Source organism: Lycium barbarum, chromosome 2 (assembly GCF_019175385.1).
Source record: "Lycium barbarum isolate Lr01 chromosome 2, ASM1917538v2, whole genome shotgun sequence".
Lineage (NCBI taxonomy): Eukaryota > Viridiplantae > Streptophyta > Magnoliopsida > Solanales > Solanaceae > Lycium > Lycium barbarum.
The window spans coordinates 2,215,217-2,233,999 of record NC_083338.1 but is presented as its reverse complement, the minus strand read 5'-3'; the positions used below and the strand labels follow the sequence as shown (position 1 = coordinate 2,233,999).

General features: G+C 36.6%; 2 protein-coding genes across 4 annotated transcripts; both read right to left on the bottom strand.

Moving 5' to 3' along the window:
* Window positions 1-16: 16 nt before the first annotated feature.
* LOC132629209 (transmembrane 9 superfamily member 3-like) lies at window positions 17-6,140 on the bottom strand. The gene is made up of 7 exons (XM_060344925.1): window positions 5,904-6,140; window positions 4,893-4,933; window positions 3,540-4,131; window positions 3,131-3,268; window positions 2,883-3,039; window positions 1,649-2,133; window positions 17-596 (listed from the first exon to the last, which is right to left on the bottom strand). Exons 1-7 carry the CDS (start codon window positions 6,059-6,061, stop codon window positions 377-379), a joined length of 1,791 nt encoding a protein of 596 aa, XP_060200908.1. The 5' UTR covers window positions 6,062-6,140; the 3' UTR covers window positions 17-376.
* Window positions 6,141-12,453: 6,313 nt separating this feature from the next.
* On the bottom strand, window positions 12,454-18,783 carry LOC132625831 (protein KINASE OF THE OUTER CHLOROPLAST MEMBRANE 1-like). Of its 3 annotated transcripts, XM_060340413.1 has the most exons (6): window positions 18,631-18,783; window positions 17,068-17,237; window positions 16,179-16,559; window positions 15,521-15,612; window positions 14,959-15,432; window positions 12,454-13,661 (listed from the first exon to the last, which is right to left on the bottom strand). In XM_060340413.1, exons 3-6 carry the CDS (start codon window positions 16,548-16,550, stop codon window positions 12,710-12,712), a joined length of 1,890 nt encoding a protein of 629 aa, XP_060196396.1. In that variant the 5' UTR covers window positions 16,551-16,559; window positions 17,068-17,237; window positions 18,631-18,783; the 3' UTR covers window positions 12,454-12,709. The 3 variants fall into 3 exon arrangements, with proteins under 3 accessions (XP_060196396.1, XP_060196395.1, XP_060196394.1); XM_060340412.1 differs by lacking the exon at window positions 17,068-17,237; XM_060340411.1 differs by lacking the exon at window positions 18,631-18,783 and having other exon boundaries at window positions 17,068-17,889.

The following is an 18,783-nucleotide window of genomic DNA, read 5'->3' as shown; positions in this document are numbered from 1 at the left end:
TTCAATTTCCAGATTATTTATATCATTGGTGACATGCTGCCTTAAAGGCAAAATTCTAGTAAAGTAGCAAAGGGGGTTCAAAAAATGTTTTGTCCAAAGCTCAGATATGACATTCTTTGTAATTTTCTTTTGAATCCCCTTGTATAAGTTCCTGACTGCGCCACTGCGAAGTAGTGAACAAAATGTGTGTAGACAAATTCACAAAACTTTGGTCCAAAATTCAAGCTTTGATTTCCCATATACTAGAACTTGTGGAACTTCCTGCCTAAATAGTCCTCTCTTTTAACCTATCTTTTACAAAAAGCTTAAGGTATATTTATATGACAAAGTTGGAGTACACAAATATAGAAACTTTACTTTAGTCTACAATGCTATTTTACTCACACTTGATAGATCGATAAATGTGACGAACAAAGAGCAATGATGCACGGAAACCAACAGTCCCGAGCATGAGGAAGAAGCCGTAGCAGACGCAAGCCATGTATCCGAAGAAAAACGAGGTTTGCATGAATCCAGACATGTCTGATCTAGCGTAGTAGTAGTACAAGCAGTAGCTATAGATAAATATACCCGTTGAACCACCACAGAGAAATGACCTGCAGCAAAGCAAAAAACTTAACAATATAGGCCCTTGAAAGATCTAATAGGGAAAGGTTCACATAAGTAATACAAGCAAAAAGGTTTTAGCCAGGAGAAATCCGGTCAGTAAAGTCCTGTTCCGGTCGCTATTAGCCATAAAGACCGGAAAAGATCATCTTAGGATCAGTTTAAAATGAACTTCGTTTGGTTGTAGCTGCAAGCTATATTGTTCGGACTCTCAAAAAATGTTGTTGCATCTGTGTCGGATCCTCAAAAAATGCACTAATTTTGAAGGATCCAACATGCACCTATCGACATTTTTAAATAGTCCAAGCAAAATAGGTTGCAAGGAAAGCAGTGATATTAGTGATATGCAAAATAAGCTAAACATTATTATATGGACTGGAACTAGAAGGCTGACATGCTTAAGCACTAATTTAGAACATTTAAAAACAGCTACAATTTAGTTAGCACACAGACGTTCATGTAAAAAAAAAAAAAAAAAAAAAACATTGCAGAAATAAGTTGAAAACTACTTGGAATGAAAGGCTTTATACATAAATGTTTTACTTCTAATAAATATGCACTGAACGAAAATGTGTCTTACTTTCCTTCTCAATGTTTGGATTATACAGACATTTGCATAGCAAGTAGTCAGCAAAAACTTTTACTCCTGTTTCAATTTATGTGTCTTACTTTCCTTTTCAGTCTGCTTCAGAAAAACACTTTCTATATTTAGTAACTCTTTAATTCCAACATCCCACATGACATGTTTAATATCACTAGATTTAAAGTGTATTCTTGGTACACTATACACATTTTAATTTCATACCACAAGATTCAAAAGTTTCTCTTACTTTCTTAAACTCTATGTCCAATCAAACTAAGATACATAAAATGAGATGGAGAGAGTAATTAACTAGATTCAAGGAGAGGAATAAAAGACAGGTGCAAGGCGAATCAGAAGAACTAAAAAGCCTGCGACGAAGCATGTAACATGGAACTATAGACAATTGAACAAAGCAAAGAATATGAAAGATGAACAAAAAAGAAAGAATCTAATTCAAACCTCCACCACCATCTATGATCTTCTGCAGCGAGTTGGAAATAAGTCGATGCAACAGTGACGAAGGCGGTTACTATCAAGAGAAGAATGAAAACTATAAACAATATGCTGTAAATGGTGTAGATTTTTTGACCCCATACACTTTCAAATATGTAATAGAGCTCGACGTAGATGGCACTAAATGGTAAAAACCCCACCATTGCCATCTGAGGGACGGTACTACGATACCAAGGGAGTACTGGGATTTCTCTCGGATACTTTGTGGTTCGGCATGGAGCTTGGAAACCGGTTCTGCTATTTTTTCCAGCAATTCCGCCTAATACGAGCAGTGGCGATGTCACTAATGTCCACATAAGTACTATTAAGATAATTGTGCTGAACGGTAGAGCAGCAGTAGAACTATAAGTAACTGCAACAGAATTGAGGAAGCAGAACGTTAGCGCTAGGGGCCCACAGAAGAGGCTCCCGGTCCTGACCAAATTCTTCACCTGTTAAGCCAGAGTATTTTCAAATGTTAAGCTTATTGGTTAATGTTCGACTTATTACTTTGCAAATCAATATGCCAGAGTAGTCAAAAGCGAAAAGCGCAAGGAAAGCGCCAAGTATAATGCACGAAAATGTAACTACAAACATAAACCATAATTATCTGAACAAAAGAATGACAAAACTATAATTAAGCTACAGATATGATGTTGTGCCATTAAGACAGAACCCATCGGTGAAGATAGACACGCCTTGGCACTTTAACGCCTACACCAAGCGCTAAATAAGCACGCTTTGAGCGAGCCTTTAACAACATTATTATGCGCATTTTGTTGCATCTAAGCACGCTACCTATTCTTATGATAAGTCATTGCTAGCACTTTGTGGTTAAAGCGGAGACCTTCTCCAAATAGAGGCGGATCCAGAATTTGAAGCTTATAGATTCTGGATTCTAGTCTTTTTGAGTTACTAATTATAAATAAATAATCGATACATATCCATATAGATTTTCAAGACAAATACAGAGCTTGAACCAAAGCTATTGGATTCGACCGAACCCGTATCCGACACGCTAGGTCCTCCCTGTCTCCAGTTCCACAACAGTAAGCTCAACCATGGATTTGAACCTTGTCGTTTGTGCTCTCTTACGAGCAAGTAGTTTATGGTGAATAAGCTACGCCTAAGTGTTAAATTATAGTTATAGCTCGAATTATGGGGAAAATATCTCAGCAACTATGGGTATTACTGCACTTACCCAATTAGTTCCTTCAAGCTGGCAATAGAAAGATGTTGCTGTATAACCGGCAACGCCCGAAGTGAGTGCATATATAACCAGCAGGGCAGTGAATAGAGCTCCTCTATTATAGGGATAAAACACCCCCACGAGTGCCATCAGGAATATAAAAATTGTCCTGCATAAGATGCAATCTTTTCTCCATAAGGCAACTGTTTCTTGTATTAGACCTTAATTTATCAGAATAATATATTTCAAAGCACACTGACAGTGTAAAGAGCTGAGTGCCACAACCGAGTGCTGCAGAGAACAATGACTTGTGTTTTGGGAACCTAAAGACATCACCGTGTATGTACTTCCATCCTGTCTCCTCATGATCATTAACTGCTTCTTCGTCATGTGTATACCTTTCGATACATGGTCAACTGAAAGAGTTACTTCTAGAGAAAATCATATATAGTCAGACCTCTCTATTAACAGTTATCTTCTATAATAATATTTCACTGTAACGGACAAGTTTTTTTTTTCGGAACCGATTATCATGTTATGTTATATTATATGTTCTAAATAACAGCATTTCACTATAGGAGCCAAAAAAAGAAAACGACGTTGTCAGGAGAGGATTGACTCTAGTTTTTTTTTTTTTTTTTTTTTCAAAAGGAGGGATAAACCACTTACTTGATAAAATCATTCTTAAGGACTCGCATAAGGATCATGGCAAGAAAACCGGTTAAAAGGAGGACTGTGACACAAGAATTTATGATCGAGAACCAGTGGATCTCCAAGGTATGCGGTAGAGAAGTCTGCATGAACTTATCCATCCGATTCTCAAATAGAATATTTGTTACCTTCCATTTCGCAGTGTATGTAAACTCAGCATCGACTTCCTTATCTTCTGTCAGGTCCAAAATGGAATGTGGATCCATTTGTGCAGTGATCTCAATAACACGGTCCTTATTATAACAGATATCGAAATGTACGTGTTTGTATAGAAAGTACTTGTAATATTTTGGATCCTCTGTTTCTTCCCTATTCTCAACTCTCCCAATAAGACCCCATATGGGCAATTCATCATAATACATTTCGAAGTAATAGTCTTTATCAACTGCTCTTCGAAACTGAGCAACTTCTTCCTTTGTTAGTTTCTTTCGACAAAGAACTTCCGAGTCTTTATCTACCAAGAAATCGAGTGCATAAGGACCACTCACGAGCCGATCCCCATTTAAGACTTCACCTAGAGCTTCCTTCTTCTCTTCCAATTTCACATGATCTGCATTTCACAATAAGGTCTATGGTTTAGCAATAGTTCCCTACTTACCTCTATGTAACACACTACTTGAACTTGAGTAACATAAGATTTCAAGTGATCCAACATATATACGTCTATCAAAATTTGCAATATGGATCTTTTTCTTAGAAGAACAAGAAGATTGCAACTTGGATCCAAAATTTAAAGTTTATGAGTTCCTACAGCAACATCAAGTTAATATACAATTACAACTAGGTTCACAGTCAAAGATTTATTGATATTAGCAGATTTCTTGTTTGTGCAAAAGCTACTGAGTTCACGTGAACCTACATATTATATTGTAGATCCACCACTGGCTAACCCCCTCACCCCTCTCCCCACTCAAAAGAAAAAAGATTTTGAGAAAGAGGCAAACATAGAAGGAAAAGAAAAACAGAAAATTCTATGTTTTAAAGGAAGTAATCCACAAAAGGTACTTGAAAACTAGTGCAGTTTTCTGTTTGTCTTGACTAATCAAATCAACTTTTAGACTTTGCTTCACTCAAATTTGCATGACTGACAAATCAATTAGCTCTAGTCTGCACCTTAAACTAGTTTAATCATGAATGTTTAAATTTCAGTTGAGCCATTCATCATTATATTCTCGTTTTCAGTTGAGCCATTCATCATTATATTCTCATCTTATTCAGCCAAATTCTATCTCATGAAATGACTAATAAGCCAGCAAGAAGAAAACAACCCATAGATACAATATGTGAGACAGTGAGAAGTGTAGAATGAACCTGGTATACAAAATGGCAGATCATAATATCTGTAGGATTCACTGTAAAACAAGAAAACAAGCAGGAATTATGAGTAAATTAGAGAAAATATCATTCTACACAATTCATCTCAATTCTCAGCCTTCCAAATTGGTGTGGTGACTATATTTTTTTATTTTAGTCATCAAGTTCAAGTGCCCTTACCAAATTTAGAATGACACTGGAAAATGTTAACTTTGCTTTAAGTATTCATGATTTACACTACTTATTGGATTGTTGCGAGCAGCTCGGTGCATGAAGTATTCCGCATTTATCAGTGACGGAGCCAGAAAGTTATATAATGGGATTCAGAAACTACTTGAACGTCATAGTTGGAACCCCTTAACAAGTACTCTCTTTGTCCCATTTTAACTGTTAGTTTTAGCTCAAAAAAAGTGTCCCACAATAATTGTCACTTTAGGAATCCAAGACTGAATATGACAAATGTTTCCAACTATACCCTTAACATTAAAGAAGTATACACGACATTTAAGAAGAAAAATCAGTCTACCGTTATTAAATAGGGGTAATTCAGTAAACTATACCTTGTATTTATTATTTTTCTAATTAATGGGCGTGAAAAAAACTAAAGTGACATTTAAAATGGGACGGAGGGAGTACAATAAAGAATTTTCCTTCATGACAATGGGATTCAACAGTTTATAAATTACCAAAAACTCCACATTACCCATTCACACAATATAATTTTTCGAGGTAGGGGATTCAATTGAACCCCTTCCTCCTTACCTGCTCAGCTATCAGCGGCATAGCTACATAGAGTGAAGGGTGATCAGTTGAACGCCCTTCGTAGAAAAATTATAGTACCGTATATGTCAGTCAAAAATCACTTCTTTATACGGAATGTATTAAATCTTGAACACAATTAGCGAAATTCCAGATTTCGCCACTGGCATTCACGTAGGTTCTGAGGAAGGGCCGTACTGAAGTATATGAAGGAGATATACGTAAGAAAAGTTGCATAAATTAATGTACCTGGGATTGTGGAAAGGGCCAATCTTATTAGCATAAAGAGGGACATGATCTCCTTGTTTATAGCGATGATCGTCAGAGGCATTTTGGCTGTTAAAAATCCGAAAAATAATGAAAAGGATGAGCATGCAAATTGACAAAATAGCACGCAGTTTCTTCATCCAATCAACAAGAAGATGAACTTAATTCTTGTTGGTGCATGCGTTTGGTTGTTTGTGTGTGTGTGTGTGTTTTGGGGGGGGGGGGGGTGTGGAGAAATACAAGAAGAAAGTGAAGAAAAGATGCTAGAGATTATTGAACGTGTGCATGTTGGTTTATTAGTTCGATCAGATCTCTCTACACTCTATATACGTATATTGAAAATGGAAAAGGGCAAAACATTGCCCCTAACTTGTGATTTGTCTTATATATGTCATTTTTTAACCTACCGGCTCATAGAAGCCTCCGGTATCCCTCAACTATTGAAAAAGTCTAAATATGCTCATCGTTAGAACCCACATAGGGGTATATTTGGACCTTTTGATTGTTTAAGGGTACATTTGGACCTTTTCAATTACTCACCGCTAGAGAGGGAGCCAATATTTGAAGTCTATGGACTCGAGATTCTAGTTTTTTTTAATTTACTGGGTTCTAATTAAATTGATAAGTTATAAACATTTAATGGATTTCTTAAGACAAATACAGAGTTTGGACCAAAGCTATTGGTTTCTACTAAACCCGTACCTATTCTGGCTTCGCCCCGCTGCTCAGTGGCATACTTCAAATTATTGCATTTGTTGCTAAATATGTATGATTTATTTTTTCCACTATAGAAACTGCATACAAATTAGTTTCAAGAAAGCAATTCTTTCACATCACGACTAGAGGTCATTAAGGATGTACTTTCTTTTCTTTTTTTCATTGGGATTGGGTTGGTGTTCTGAGACTACAGACACCTTGTCATTCCACATTGTTATTACTATAATGTGTCCTCCTCACAAGGTTAGTTATTCTTTCAGAATCTTACCACATCACATCTTCTCCGACATGATCAAATATGGTGTGTAAGTTTGTTATTTGAATTCACCAATAAGTACGTAGTATCATCACTTATTCAAGTTATGGAAAGTAGTATTCTTTTACTCTATTGTGACTTGTTAGTGCTTCTATGTATTCATTCCTATCTCTGATTTCTGTTAGAAGTGGCAATTTTGGTTTTTAATGTGTAACCGTTCACCAAATTGGGTGAATGACTAAAGGAAAAATGAATCAAAAATTGATATGATGTGTTAAAATGAGCAACCAAATGATGCATAATATTAAATAAACAGAAAAGGCTCAAATATGTCATCGAACTATCAGAAATGACTCATTTATGCCACTAGTCAATAGTTTTTGGCTCATTTATATCATTGTCATTATCAAAATAGCTCATTGATGCCATTGTCGTTACCAAATGGCTCATCCATGCCATTTTTCAGTAACGCCGGTTTTACAATACCAGATATGACACGTGGCCTTAAGTAGAAGTCCACGTCATTTAATTAAACCAGCACAAATTAAATCCTAAATTAAACTAAAACCTGACCCATACACCCGACCCACCCAAATTGTATTCTTATTTCCCTCTCCCTCATTCATTATACGATTAAACACTGCCGGAATCAAATAAAACAAAATCAAAATTAACAAACAAAACTTAAAAAAATCAGAATGATAAAAGAGAAATAATGAATGAGGGAGAGGGAACTAAAAATAGGATTTGGGTGGGTTGGGTGTATGGGTCGGGTTTTAGTTTAATTTAGAATTTAATTTGTGCTGGTCTAATTAAACGACGTGGACCTCTACTTAAGGCCACATGTCATATTTGGTATTGTCAAACCGACATTAATGAAAATGGCATGGATGAGCCATTTGGTAACTGCAATGGCATAAATGAGCCATTTTTGTAACGGCGATAGCATAAATGAGCCAAACTATTGACGAGTGGCATAAATGAGTCATTTCTGATAGTTCGATGATTCCGTTAAATAATTAATAAATCCTTGTTTAACCCAAAAATAGATGGAAGAGCTTTTACATTACATGAAACGGAGGGATGACACGTGCAAGAGCATCGTTGCTCGCGCGCACCATGAAGGATTTTGGATGAATAAGATCTCTTCACTCTTAATCATAGGTCTCGAGTTCAAGCATTGAGAACAGTAAAAACCAGATAGGGAGCGTTTCCCCGATTAGTGAACCTTACAAGACGCATTTTTTTACGCGAACTGCCCTTCAAATGCACTGGTCTTTAATTTTTGGCCCTCAAATTGTCGGTCTTTTATATTTGCCCTTTGCCTAATACCCCGAGGTTTGGGGTTTGAACCCCTGCTCAGTCAAAAAAAAAATTGCAAGGCAGAGTTGTCACACCCTAATCCACCTAGGGTGTGATGGGCACCCGACCCCATATCCGGAGCCGAGCGAACCCACAGACTCTTATTTCATACATGATCTTTCCGGACATTTACATCAAATAAGCATGAAATACACATTAAGGCTTTCAGAAATCTTTTTTTTTCTTTGTTTATCAAAGCCAACAAAATCTGTAATTATATAGAATTCATATCATAATACAACTAACACATCGACTGATGGAGCCGCTTACAGAATTGACATACTATACCCACGACTCTGTCTGCAAAGTCTCTAACATCAATCCAGGAAGCGTATCATGCAAACTCTGACTCGGCAACACTCCAGGAGTAAATGGAGCTCGCTAATCCTGTTGAAGCATCTACTGACAAATCTTCCACTCATCTGTATGTACCTGCGTGGCATGAAACGCAGCCCCCTGAGTATGTAAGGCATGAAATATAGAAAAACAGAAATATGTAAGGCATGAAATATAGAAAAACAGAATCACAGCCGGAACAACGGAACAAAAGTAAGTACATTAGCCAGAAACCAAGGAGTATATTTCCCAAACGCAAATTATGTATACCGAAGTCACATGTCAGAAGGAGTACCAAAAAAATTAAGTAAATCATCCGGAGTATCAGAATACTTACTTTCCAAACACGGATCATACGTGCTGACCTCATATGTCCTCTTATACATATACATATAACAGATCCATATACAACATAGTAGTGCCGAGGAACGTACGGCCTGATCCATACATACATATAACATATACTGTCGAGGAACGTTCGGCCCGATCCATAATATAATATGTACTGCCGAGGAACGTTCGGCCCGATCCATAATATAATATATACTGCCGAGGAACGTTCGGCCCGATCCATAATATAATATATACTGCCGAGGGACGTGCAGCCCGATCCATAATATAATATATACTGCTGCGGAACGTGCAGCCCGATCCATACATACAATATATTCATAACATATATATTAGTACCAAACTTAACATAGTACGAATAATAACATAATCGGCTGGGACTCGGCAAATGACATATTAGTGGTATGCCCAAGCGGAGTAGTGAGAGACCATATACATGTAAATCAAGAATCGATGGATATGCATACTTACCGACCCCTGAAGGCTCAGGAACAAGTTTCGGGTCGATCCGACTTAGTATGAGAAAGTTACGAGCGTTTGAAGTACAGAGCGCTCTATAAACGTTTAAGAAGCCATTTTGGGAAAAACAAAGCCATACTCATGTCAAGTACCTTCGGATATTACTATGGATCAAATCAAATAGAACTTTTCGTAATCTCATGTACGTATCGGACATATCAAGGCTCGACGGAACAATCAAATGTGTTGACACTTGGAAGGTCAAAACTATGGTCATATCATTTGTCTCTCAAATGTCATTCGGAACATCTTGGCCAAACTTTGGACAGCATAGACACACATCATCGGACATCATAGGTACATATCATCGGACATCATAGGTACATAGCAGAACCATACGGAACAGCTTACGGGGGGTCAAGGACGGTAGCCAACCTAATGGCTCTAAGAGTAAGAATCTTTCTGAAAAACATTTCATAAGCCATAGTTGGAAATTTAGGTGTCATTCATATTAGAAGACTTCCGAACATCTTTATGGATCAAATCAAATATAACCTTTAGAATCATTTGTACATATCAAAATATATTAAAGACTCAATGGAATAGTTAAACGTACTATCATTTGGAAATCAAAATGTTAATCGTACCAATTGTCTTTCAAATGCCATTCAGTAACATATCAAACAAAACTTTGAACATTTACGCATACACAACTCTTTAGGGACAAAACTCAGAATTCAAGAGTAGAATTTCCCCAAAGTGCATTTCATATCATAACTTATGTGGCTCTAGGACATGCCAAAGAAAGAAAGGGTAAGCCTTACATACCTGTGGCACGCCTTACTGGCTACGCTTATTTATCCAAACTTGCTAGTCTACATTCAAGAAGGTTAACATAATCGTTAGATTCATCGACATATACTTGTCTTATTCTTTCAAATGAATTCATTTATATTCTACCGAAATTTCGGCAGCATTTCCTCTGTAAATTCAACATCCCCGAGAATTCAACTCGACTATATCATCAACAACAATACCAACAGTTATTCTAACAATATCCACAATCGATTTAAAACGCATACTAACATTAGCAACTTCTTCCTATAAACTTCAACGGCGTCTCATTTATGTTCAATTCATATTTGCTCACACATTCAAGTACTAATCCGAAGCCATTCAAACAATATTCAAGAACGTTTCAAACAATCCGCACAATATTCAAAATAATCTCACCATTATTCCACTCTGCCCGAAAGCTTCCATTTGCAACAAGAACAAGAACAAGAACAACACATTCTCTTTATGCTAGATTCATAAATTATACCACAATCCACATGTTACAATACCATCCATACAAATGCAAGAAACTATGTTATCAATGTACTAACTTCCACAATAGCTCACAAACGATTTCAACTCCAAAATATTCCATAGAACAACCCACACATTATTCTCCAAATTTTCCAACCAACCAATTCGCGATATAACTATTTAATAATTTTTATTTCCGTAAAGAAGTCGAAATTAATACTAACAACATCAATAACAACATCCTCCACATTCTACAAGTTAACTACATTTATTTTCATCCAAATCTCTCTTCAAATCTCATTCCATAATTCACAATGCCAACGGACGAATTTATATCGCTATTTTCCCGTTCTAATCCGTTAAAACTTTAAATAAACTTGTTAGCAATGAAAAGGAACCTTATCCATACCTTAAGCATTCAGCCACCACGTTATCACCCTCCTCCTTGGTTGATTTTTAGCTCAAATTGAAGATAACGCAGCGTACAACACTTTTCCCTTCATGGGCTTCGGGATTCGGGGCTCGGATTTTGATCAAAATTGGTTTTTCTTCTCCAAGGCTTTTTTTCTCTATCTCTCCAGAATTTTCTGGTTGTTCCAGGTCTTAAAATGAGGAGGGAAGGGCTGAAATATCACTTAAATAACATGGGTCATGGGCCTAACCCGGTTGGGCCCGAGTTGGGCCTAGCCCACTGACCTTTCGACCTTAAAACGTCCATATCTCCTTGTACCGACGTCACCTGGGAACCCACGACCTATGGTTGGAAAGCTAATTCAATTATCTACAACTTCTATTTCATGGTATTTTTCCAAATTCCAAACTTATAATACCGTTTTTGTCCCTTGAAGTCAGGTCACCCGAAAACGTTTTCTTAAAAATATTCGTTTGGAGGGCTTCCACTTTGATTTGGCCCAAGGGTCCTTCGTGAGTTGTGTTTAACTTTACATATGTGATTCATATAACTTGTCACATGTTCCAAAAAAAATCTTGACGTGTGGGCCCCACCTCAGCTTACAAATAATCCGACGTTCAAAAATACGGGATATAACACTATCAATGTAAGTTTAAATTATGTAGCAACAACATGATTGTCAATTTTTTTGAGGAAGCACGTGTCACGCTCATGCTCTGAAAATGCGGGATATAACAAGAGTTCCTTTGCAAAATTAGGCCTATTCGGGCAAAAATTAGGCCTTAAGGCAGAGTTTTGCAAAATTTCAGCTGAGTAAAAAAAAAAATTACCTTAAGGTAGAGTTTGCATTATGCCTGACGGCAAAATTCTGCCTTAAGTAGAGTTTACAGCTGCTAAGTTGGAGTTTGAGGCAAACTCTGCCTTAAGGTAAAGTTTGAAACTCTACCTTGCGAATTTTTTAAAAAATTTTGACTGAGCGGGGATTCGAACCCGAAACCCAGGAATTTTATGTGAATGGCAAAAATTAAAGACCAATAATTTGAGGGGCAAATATTAAAGACCACCCCCAAATAAGGGAAAACGTGCAAATTGCCCTACGAGGCGCGGAATCGAATTAGCCAGGTCCTAACGGGTATTGAATACCGGATTAAAAAAATAAAAAAAATAAAAAAAACAGCAACAACAACCACGCCCAACCTCTTGTTAATGTCACTCAGGCTCCCGTGGAAAAAGTTTTAAGAAGACACACTAAGCATTAACCGGTAACCTGGTAAAAATAGTATCACTGATAAAATTACAGTGCTACTGCTAAAAAAGTATAACTTAAATTCAAGTGAAACTGTGATAGTAATATTGTACAATATAAACTTGGCTGATTTCTTTCCCTTTTAATTACATTAGAGACTTGCATTAGTTGCTAACAAGTTCATCTGACTAGCATTCAGAGCTTGCATTTACAAAACATATACATATCACAAATTCACACATCATAGAAAGTTTAGCGCGATATAATACAAAGTTTAGCGCTACTGTACTTCGAAAATCCAACACGAATTTACACATTCTACCAATAATAAGTACAGATTATCTAGCAGTAGCAGCACCTTCTTGAAACAGGATATTTGCAACATTTGGCGGAAACCATGCCGACTTGCCACCAACCTCGCCCTCTTGAGCACGACTGTCAATAGACGTCTGGTGATTCTTCGATTCCTTCTTCAGTTTAGCATTAATGCATTTTCCTACAGATACGCCGAGCTTTACTGCTGTAAATAGGCTAAATGCAATAGAAAGTGGTCGAATAGACCAGTGAAAATCTTCGAGGTGCTGATACTTTTCGATAATGCCAGGACATGTATCAAACGACACTTGGATCACCTCATCCGGATCAGCCAAGAACGTATTAGGTTCGTCGCCAAACACCATCCTTCCCGGAAACTGAACAATAAGACAACCGTTTGGAAGTATCTGTGATATTCTCCCGGTAGCCCATCCTCCTCCTCGTTTCATAGGCCATTCAAACCGGGGAGTTTTGACATTTGATTTAAATTGCACGAATTGTCCCACAAAAAACGGGACCACTTTTTCGACTTCCGAAGAATGCCCCGTCCATAAAGTTTCTAACCCTAAAAAACCAACAGTCACACTTCCGTCACGCTGCACGGAGTGTAGGATGCCCACAGAGGCATGCTTCATAGTTCCATTGACTAACTGCACCCAATCGCCAGCTGCCAAACCACATGTAACCCTCTCTATGGTTGATGCATTTACCCTCAGAGGGCTCGGTAAACTGGGGAATCGTACCAGAACAAATCCATCTCGATCAGTATCTTTTTCCAGACCAACAACAGTTCCTTCCAACACAGCCGAATCTTGATTCCCGGAGTTGAACGTTTTTCTCGAGCGAATAGTATCTCCTACTTGAAGAAGATCTTTTGAAAGGTACCATGTGGTAAAGCCACGGGTTTTGCTTTTGTCAGACAAAGTCCCTCCTATGTTGCTCCACTCTCCTTCACTATAAACATCATTCTTCGAGCTGCCAAAGGTGCAATTAAATTTCTGGGAACTTTACCACTCAAAGAAAACATATCTCTTTTTCCAACAAAGCACATAAAATCTAAGGCAAATTACGACCATGGTGATCATTCTTTAGAAGGACTAGTTCATAATCTTTGTAGGCTATCACATGATAAGAGGAAATCACTAGTAAATCAAAGAGTGTCAGTCAGGATGTCTTCTTCTTCTTCTTCTTCTTCTTCCATTTTTTTTTTTTTTTTTTTTTTAAACTTAAGTTAGGATACTACATGCGATTAAATGAGTAAACCAAGCCTACTCGAGAACCTTCTGACTAGGACACTTCTACGCTAATGAATTATCGCTAATCATTTTCACTATATGTCATAGCGGGGAAACAAATCAACTCCTAAACAGTTCTTTACCAAATTATATGCTTTTCAGATAAGATCTTCACCAAATGTAAATGTAAACTAATGTTGCAAATCAATTTTGGTTCCAAATTTACTTTAATTGAGAGGGTTGCCAAGTTAGAATAGGATATGAGGCAACAGGTTAAAACAGTAATAAAAGAATGTGGCAACAGGTTAAGGGAAATAGTCATAGTGTGTTAGGAATCAGTAATCAAGTCGAAATAAGCAAGAAGAGAAAATATTTGAACTCGAATCTCTTGTGTTCTAATTTAAATAGCGTAAAAACTGATGTAAGCAGGCTAGGGATAGATGAGCACTGCATCAGCTCGGTGAACAGCGCTGATCAACTAATAGCCTGTATGGCCAAGCTTCTAAAATCAGCTTAGTTTGAAAACTGCTTTTCACAAAAGTCTAACCTTTTCTTCTTTTACTTCCAATAGCTTTTCATCTCCTTGATAGCCGGAATAAAAGTTGGTTCGCGTTTGGCTAATCAATTTGAAAAACACTTTTGAGCAGCAATTTGTCTTTGGTCAAGCTTTTAGAAGTACATTTAAGTGTATTTTCTCAAAGGTGTTCTGAAAAAAGTACTTTAGGGAGAAACTACTTTTTCAGCTTCTACTTCTATACTCAAAAGCACTTTTCTTCTCCTAAAAGCTTGCCAAACACTTCAACTTTGAAAAAAAAGAACTAAACACTTGTGGCCTTAAGAAGCTTGGCCAAACACTTCAACATTGAAAAAATAGATGCCTTGGAGAAGCTTGGCCAAACAGGATATAAAGCTAACTAAGAAGTAAAATTGAAAGGATTGTGACACTCAATAGGCATGTAAGACTGTCAAATTAAGGAATACAGCAGTTGGAAGAAAAAGACAAGTAGGGGTGGGGCGGTAGGGAGAAAGAGAGAAACCTTTCAAATGCTTGCAAAATGTCCACCATCAGAGGTCGATTGCGGAGATCATACTCAAAACAGCCATTGAGAACATTCTCAATGGCAGTTGGGAGGCCACCCGGAACTCGTGGCTTTTCTTGGTTTATCACCACCGAACGATACATATCTTGGACCGATTTACCAAACCAAGGCTGAACACCAGTCATCATCTCGATAATGCTGCATCCAAATCCCCAAGCATCAGTCTCACAAGTTATTGGGCCTCTAACCTCAGGTTCCCACTGTTCCGGAGCCATATAATTCGGAGTTCCAAGCCTTAATGCTAGATCCGAATCAGGTGGTTGAACTCCAAGAAGAAGATACGGTATCCCAAAGTCTCCGAGGAACACTTCATCATGTTCATTCAGAAGAAAATTAGTTGGCTTAAGGTTCAGAACCAGGACATTCATCGAATGCAACTCTTGTATTACTTTAGCCAATTCAATACCATATCTGTAAGACATTAGCACTCTGTATTAGCAAGTATCAAGTTTCATAATGAAAACTTTTTACCTTTCTGATAATTATATAAGTGTATGACCTAAGAACATCAGGTAATTGAAGCTTTCCTCCTTTCAGCCGAGCCATTTTATCACCAACTGACTCCTCATAGGATCTCATCGCTATACAAATCTATCCACATAAACATTATTCAGAGAGTTAAGTACAATGAACAAATTCTAAGGTCCCATATAGAGTTAAGAGAAGGCTGAATACATAAAGACCCCCCTAAACTTGACAGGAATTACTAGTTGCACATCTAAACTATCAGTAGTCTTAATTACCTCCCTGAACTTGATTATTTGATAGTCTCTACCCCCCGCATGATCTTATCCCAAGAGAGCGGGATACATTCACCTGCCACGTGAAACTTTTTGTCCACGTGGCATTTTTTTCGATTATATTTTTTTAGATTATCTTTTTCAGATTTAGTAAAAGAAATTGGCTAAAACTCCACTATTTAGGCAAAATAGCTTTATTTGGCTAAAGATAATAAACTTTTCGCCTAAATAGTGGAGTTTTAGCCAAATTTTGTACTAATTTGATCCAAAAAAGATAATCAAAAAGATTAATAAATTTCAAAAGTAATTTAAACTAAGACTACTGATAGTTTAGGTGTGCAACTAATAATTCGTGTTAAGTTTAGGAGGGCCTTTATGTATTCTGCCTTAAGAGAAATGATGCAGACAGAACTTCACCTTTCCGGATATTACAGATATACCATGCAACCAGCAAACACCTTGGATTTGTTTAGACTTCAAATTCACCCATAACTCCTCAAACTTACTTGAGAAGGCCTTTGTTTGATCCTCACTTAAAGGATGTAACATCTTTATAGCTACTTCATGATTCTCATCGTAATCGGTAGCTGACTGATGATGTGTCGCTGACCAAACATCACCAAAGTATCCACGCCCGATCCTATGTTTAAGTTTGATTGAAGCAGGATCAATATAAGGACCAGCTGGGGTAGGTGCAGCAACAACGGTTCTAAGATGATCGGGATCTCCTTCGTAAAGCTCGTAATCAAAAGAGGCTGCCAAGGGAGATGCTTTGATATCTTTAGCCATTTTTTGCAGCTAAGAGGGCAAAGACCAACCAAAAAAGAAAGAGCATGAGATCAACAATTACAACTTGCACTGCATGTTGTAGGAACTTCTACTGGCACATAAAAGCAGATAAGTCATAATTGAAATATCCGATTCTTCAAGCAACATTTCTATGAAAATGGAAATTTGATATTCTTAAAGGAAGAACAGTTTAACCTGTGATGCTTCTTAAAAATGCAGTGAAGTTCTAATTTCAACATAGATTTGGGAGCCTGATACTTTGTCATTGACTTGTCTAAATATATCAAAATTTTGATGAGACTCGAAAGCTTTGTAGTAAAGCTTTTACAGATAACTTCAGTAGTAAAATAGTAAACAAACAAATAGACTTAGACTCGACAGACTTAATAAAGAGAGCTAATAGTGGCATATTTCTTTCTTTTTCTTTTTTTTTTGATAAGGAAATAAATCCTAATAGTGGCCTATTTCTTCCATAAACCATATATAATATCAAAATTCTAGGTTCAGCATGCCTCACCGTCCCCTAATTGATTCATACAAAGCTATATGCCTTATACAAGGCTAAGCCCAAACATATTGCACGAAGGACATCCTTCTTCGGCCACCGCTAGGAGCCTAACCGTGGTCATTCCTCAAGTTGCATTCTTGGTGACAAAAACAAACCTTATAGTTGGAGGTGGACTTCACCTGTTGATGACACTAAAAGAGGTTATGATCTTCAGGAACTAAATGTGTGCGTGAATACTCATCAACAAAACAAACTAGTGGATGATTTCTGCCTCACTTTCTCTTTAAATTTCTAAGCAACGGATCCCCCTAGTGAGTCCTCTATTCAATATTTCACTATTAAAATAGCACTTCCATAATTTCATGATTACATGCCAGTCACTACAACAATAACATACCCAGCCAGTGTGGTCCCACAAGTAGGGTATGGGGAGGGTGGGTATACGCAGACCTTACCCCTGCCTTTGTGGGGTAGAGAGGCTGTTTCCGATAGACCCTCGGCTCAAGAAAATGGTTTTCTAGAACAGGTATGAAAATATTGAAAATATAAAAAGTACTCACGGCAAAAATAGTAGAGATAACCAAAGTAAAGGAAACAACAAGAGTAATAAATTTGAAGAATAAGATAATGCTATCATAATAATAATTTCATGCCAGTCACTGTTAAATTAAAAAAAAAAATACTTCCCTACTTGAATCATACAAAGAACAACTCATTCTTTCACAAGAAAGAAGAATTAGAAAATCAAGAATCAAACTACCCAGCATAGAGGAGTGTCAAAATCAGCAACTTATACATAAACCTGAGCATAGAAATACTAAGTGGTGCTTATTTAAAGTTTAACCTTCTTTTTTTTTTTTTTTCAAAAACAGCTCAAACACTTTTAGCATCATTTCTACTCAATTCTTTCACATGAACTAAGAATTGGAAAATCAAGAATCAAACCAGCCAGTATAGAAAAAGTGGCAGTATAATCATATTATCAAGAACTTATGTACAGATATACTAAATAACTGGACAAAAATACTTACTTGAAATACTTAGTTAAGAGAAACATGTCCATAGAAATACTAATTAGTGTTTGTTTAAAGTTAAACCTTTTTTTTTTTTTTTTTTTTTGTGCTTGCCAAAAACAACTCAAACAAACACTTTGAGCAAAAATTGAAAATTTTACAAACACCCCATTCTAATATTATTTCACAAGAACCAATAATTGGAAAATCAAGAATCAAAAGAAAAAGTGGCAATATAATCAAATTATCAAGAACTTATGTACAGAAATACTAAATAACTGGACAAAAATACTTAGTTAAGAGAAACATGTCCATATAAATACTAATTAGTGTTTGTTCAAAGGCTTTTTTTTTTTTTTTTTGCAAAAAACAACTCAAACTAACACTTTTAGCAAAAATTGAAAAATTTACAAACACCCCATTCTACTATTCTTTCACAAGAATCAATAATTAAAAAATCAAGAATCAAACTACTCAGTAAAGAAAAGTGGCAATATAATCAAATAATCAAGAACCTATGTACACAAATAATTAAATTACTGGGAAAAAAAATACTTACTTGAAAGTGCTTAGTTAAGAGTCCTTTTTTTTTTTTTTTTTTTTTTTTTTTTTTTTGCTTAGTTAATTAAAGTAAGAAGAAGAAGGAAGCAAAACAAAGGAGTGGTTGTGGAAGCAATATGTTACTTGAAGACATTGAGAAAATGACAACATT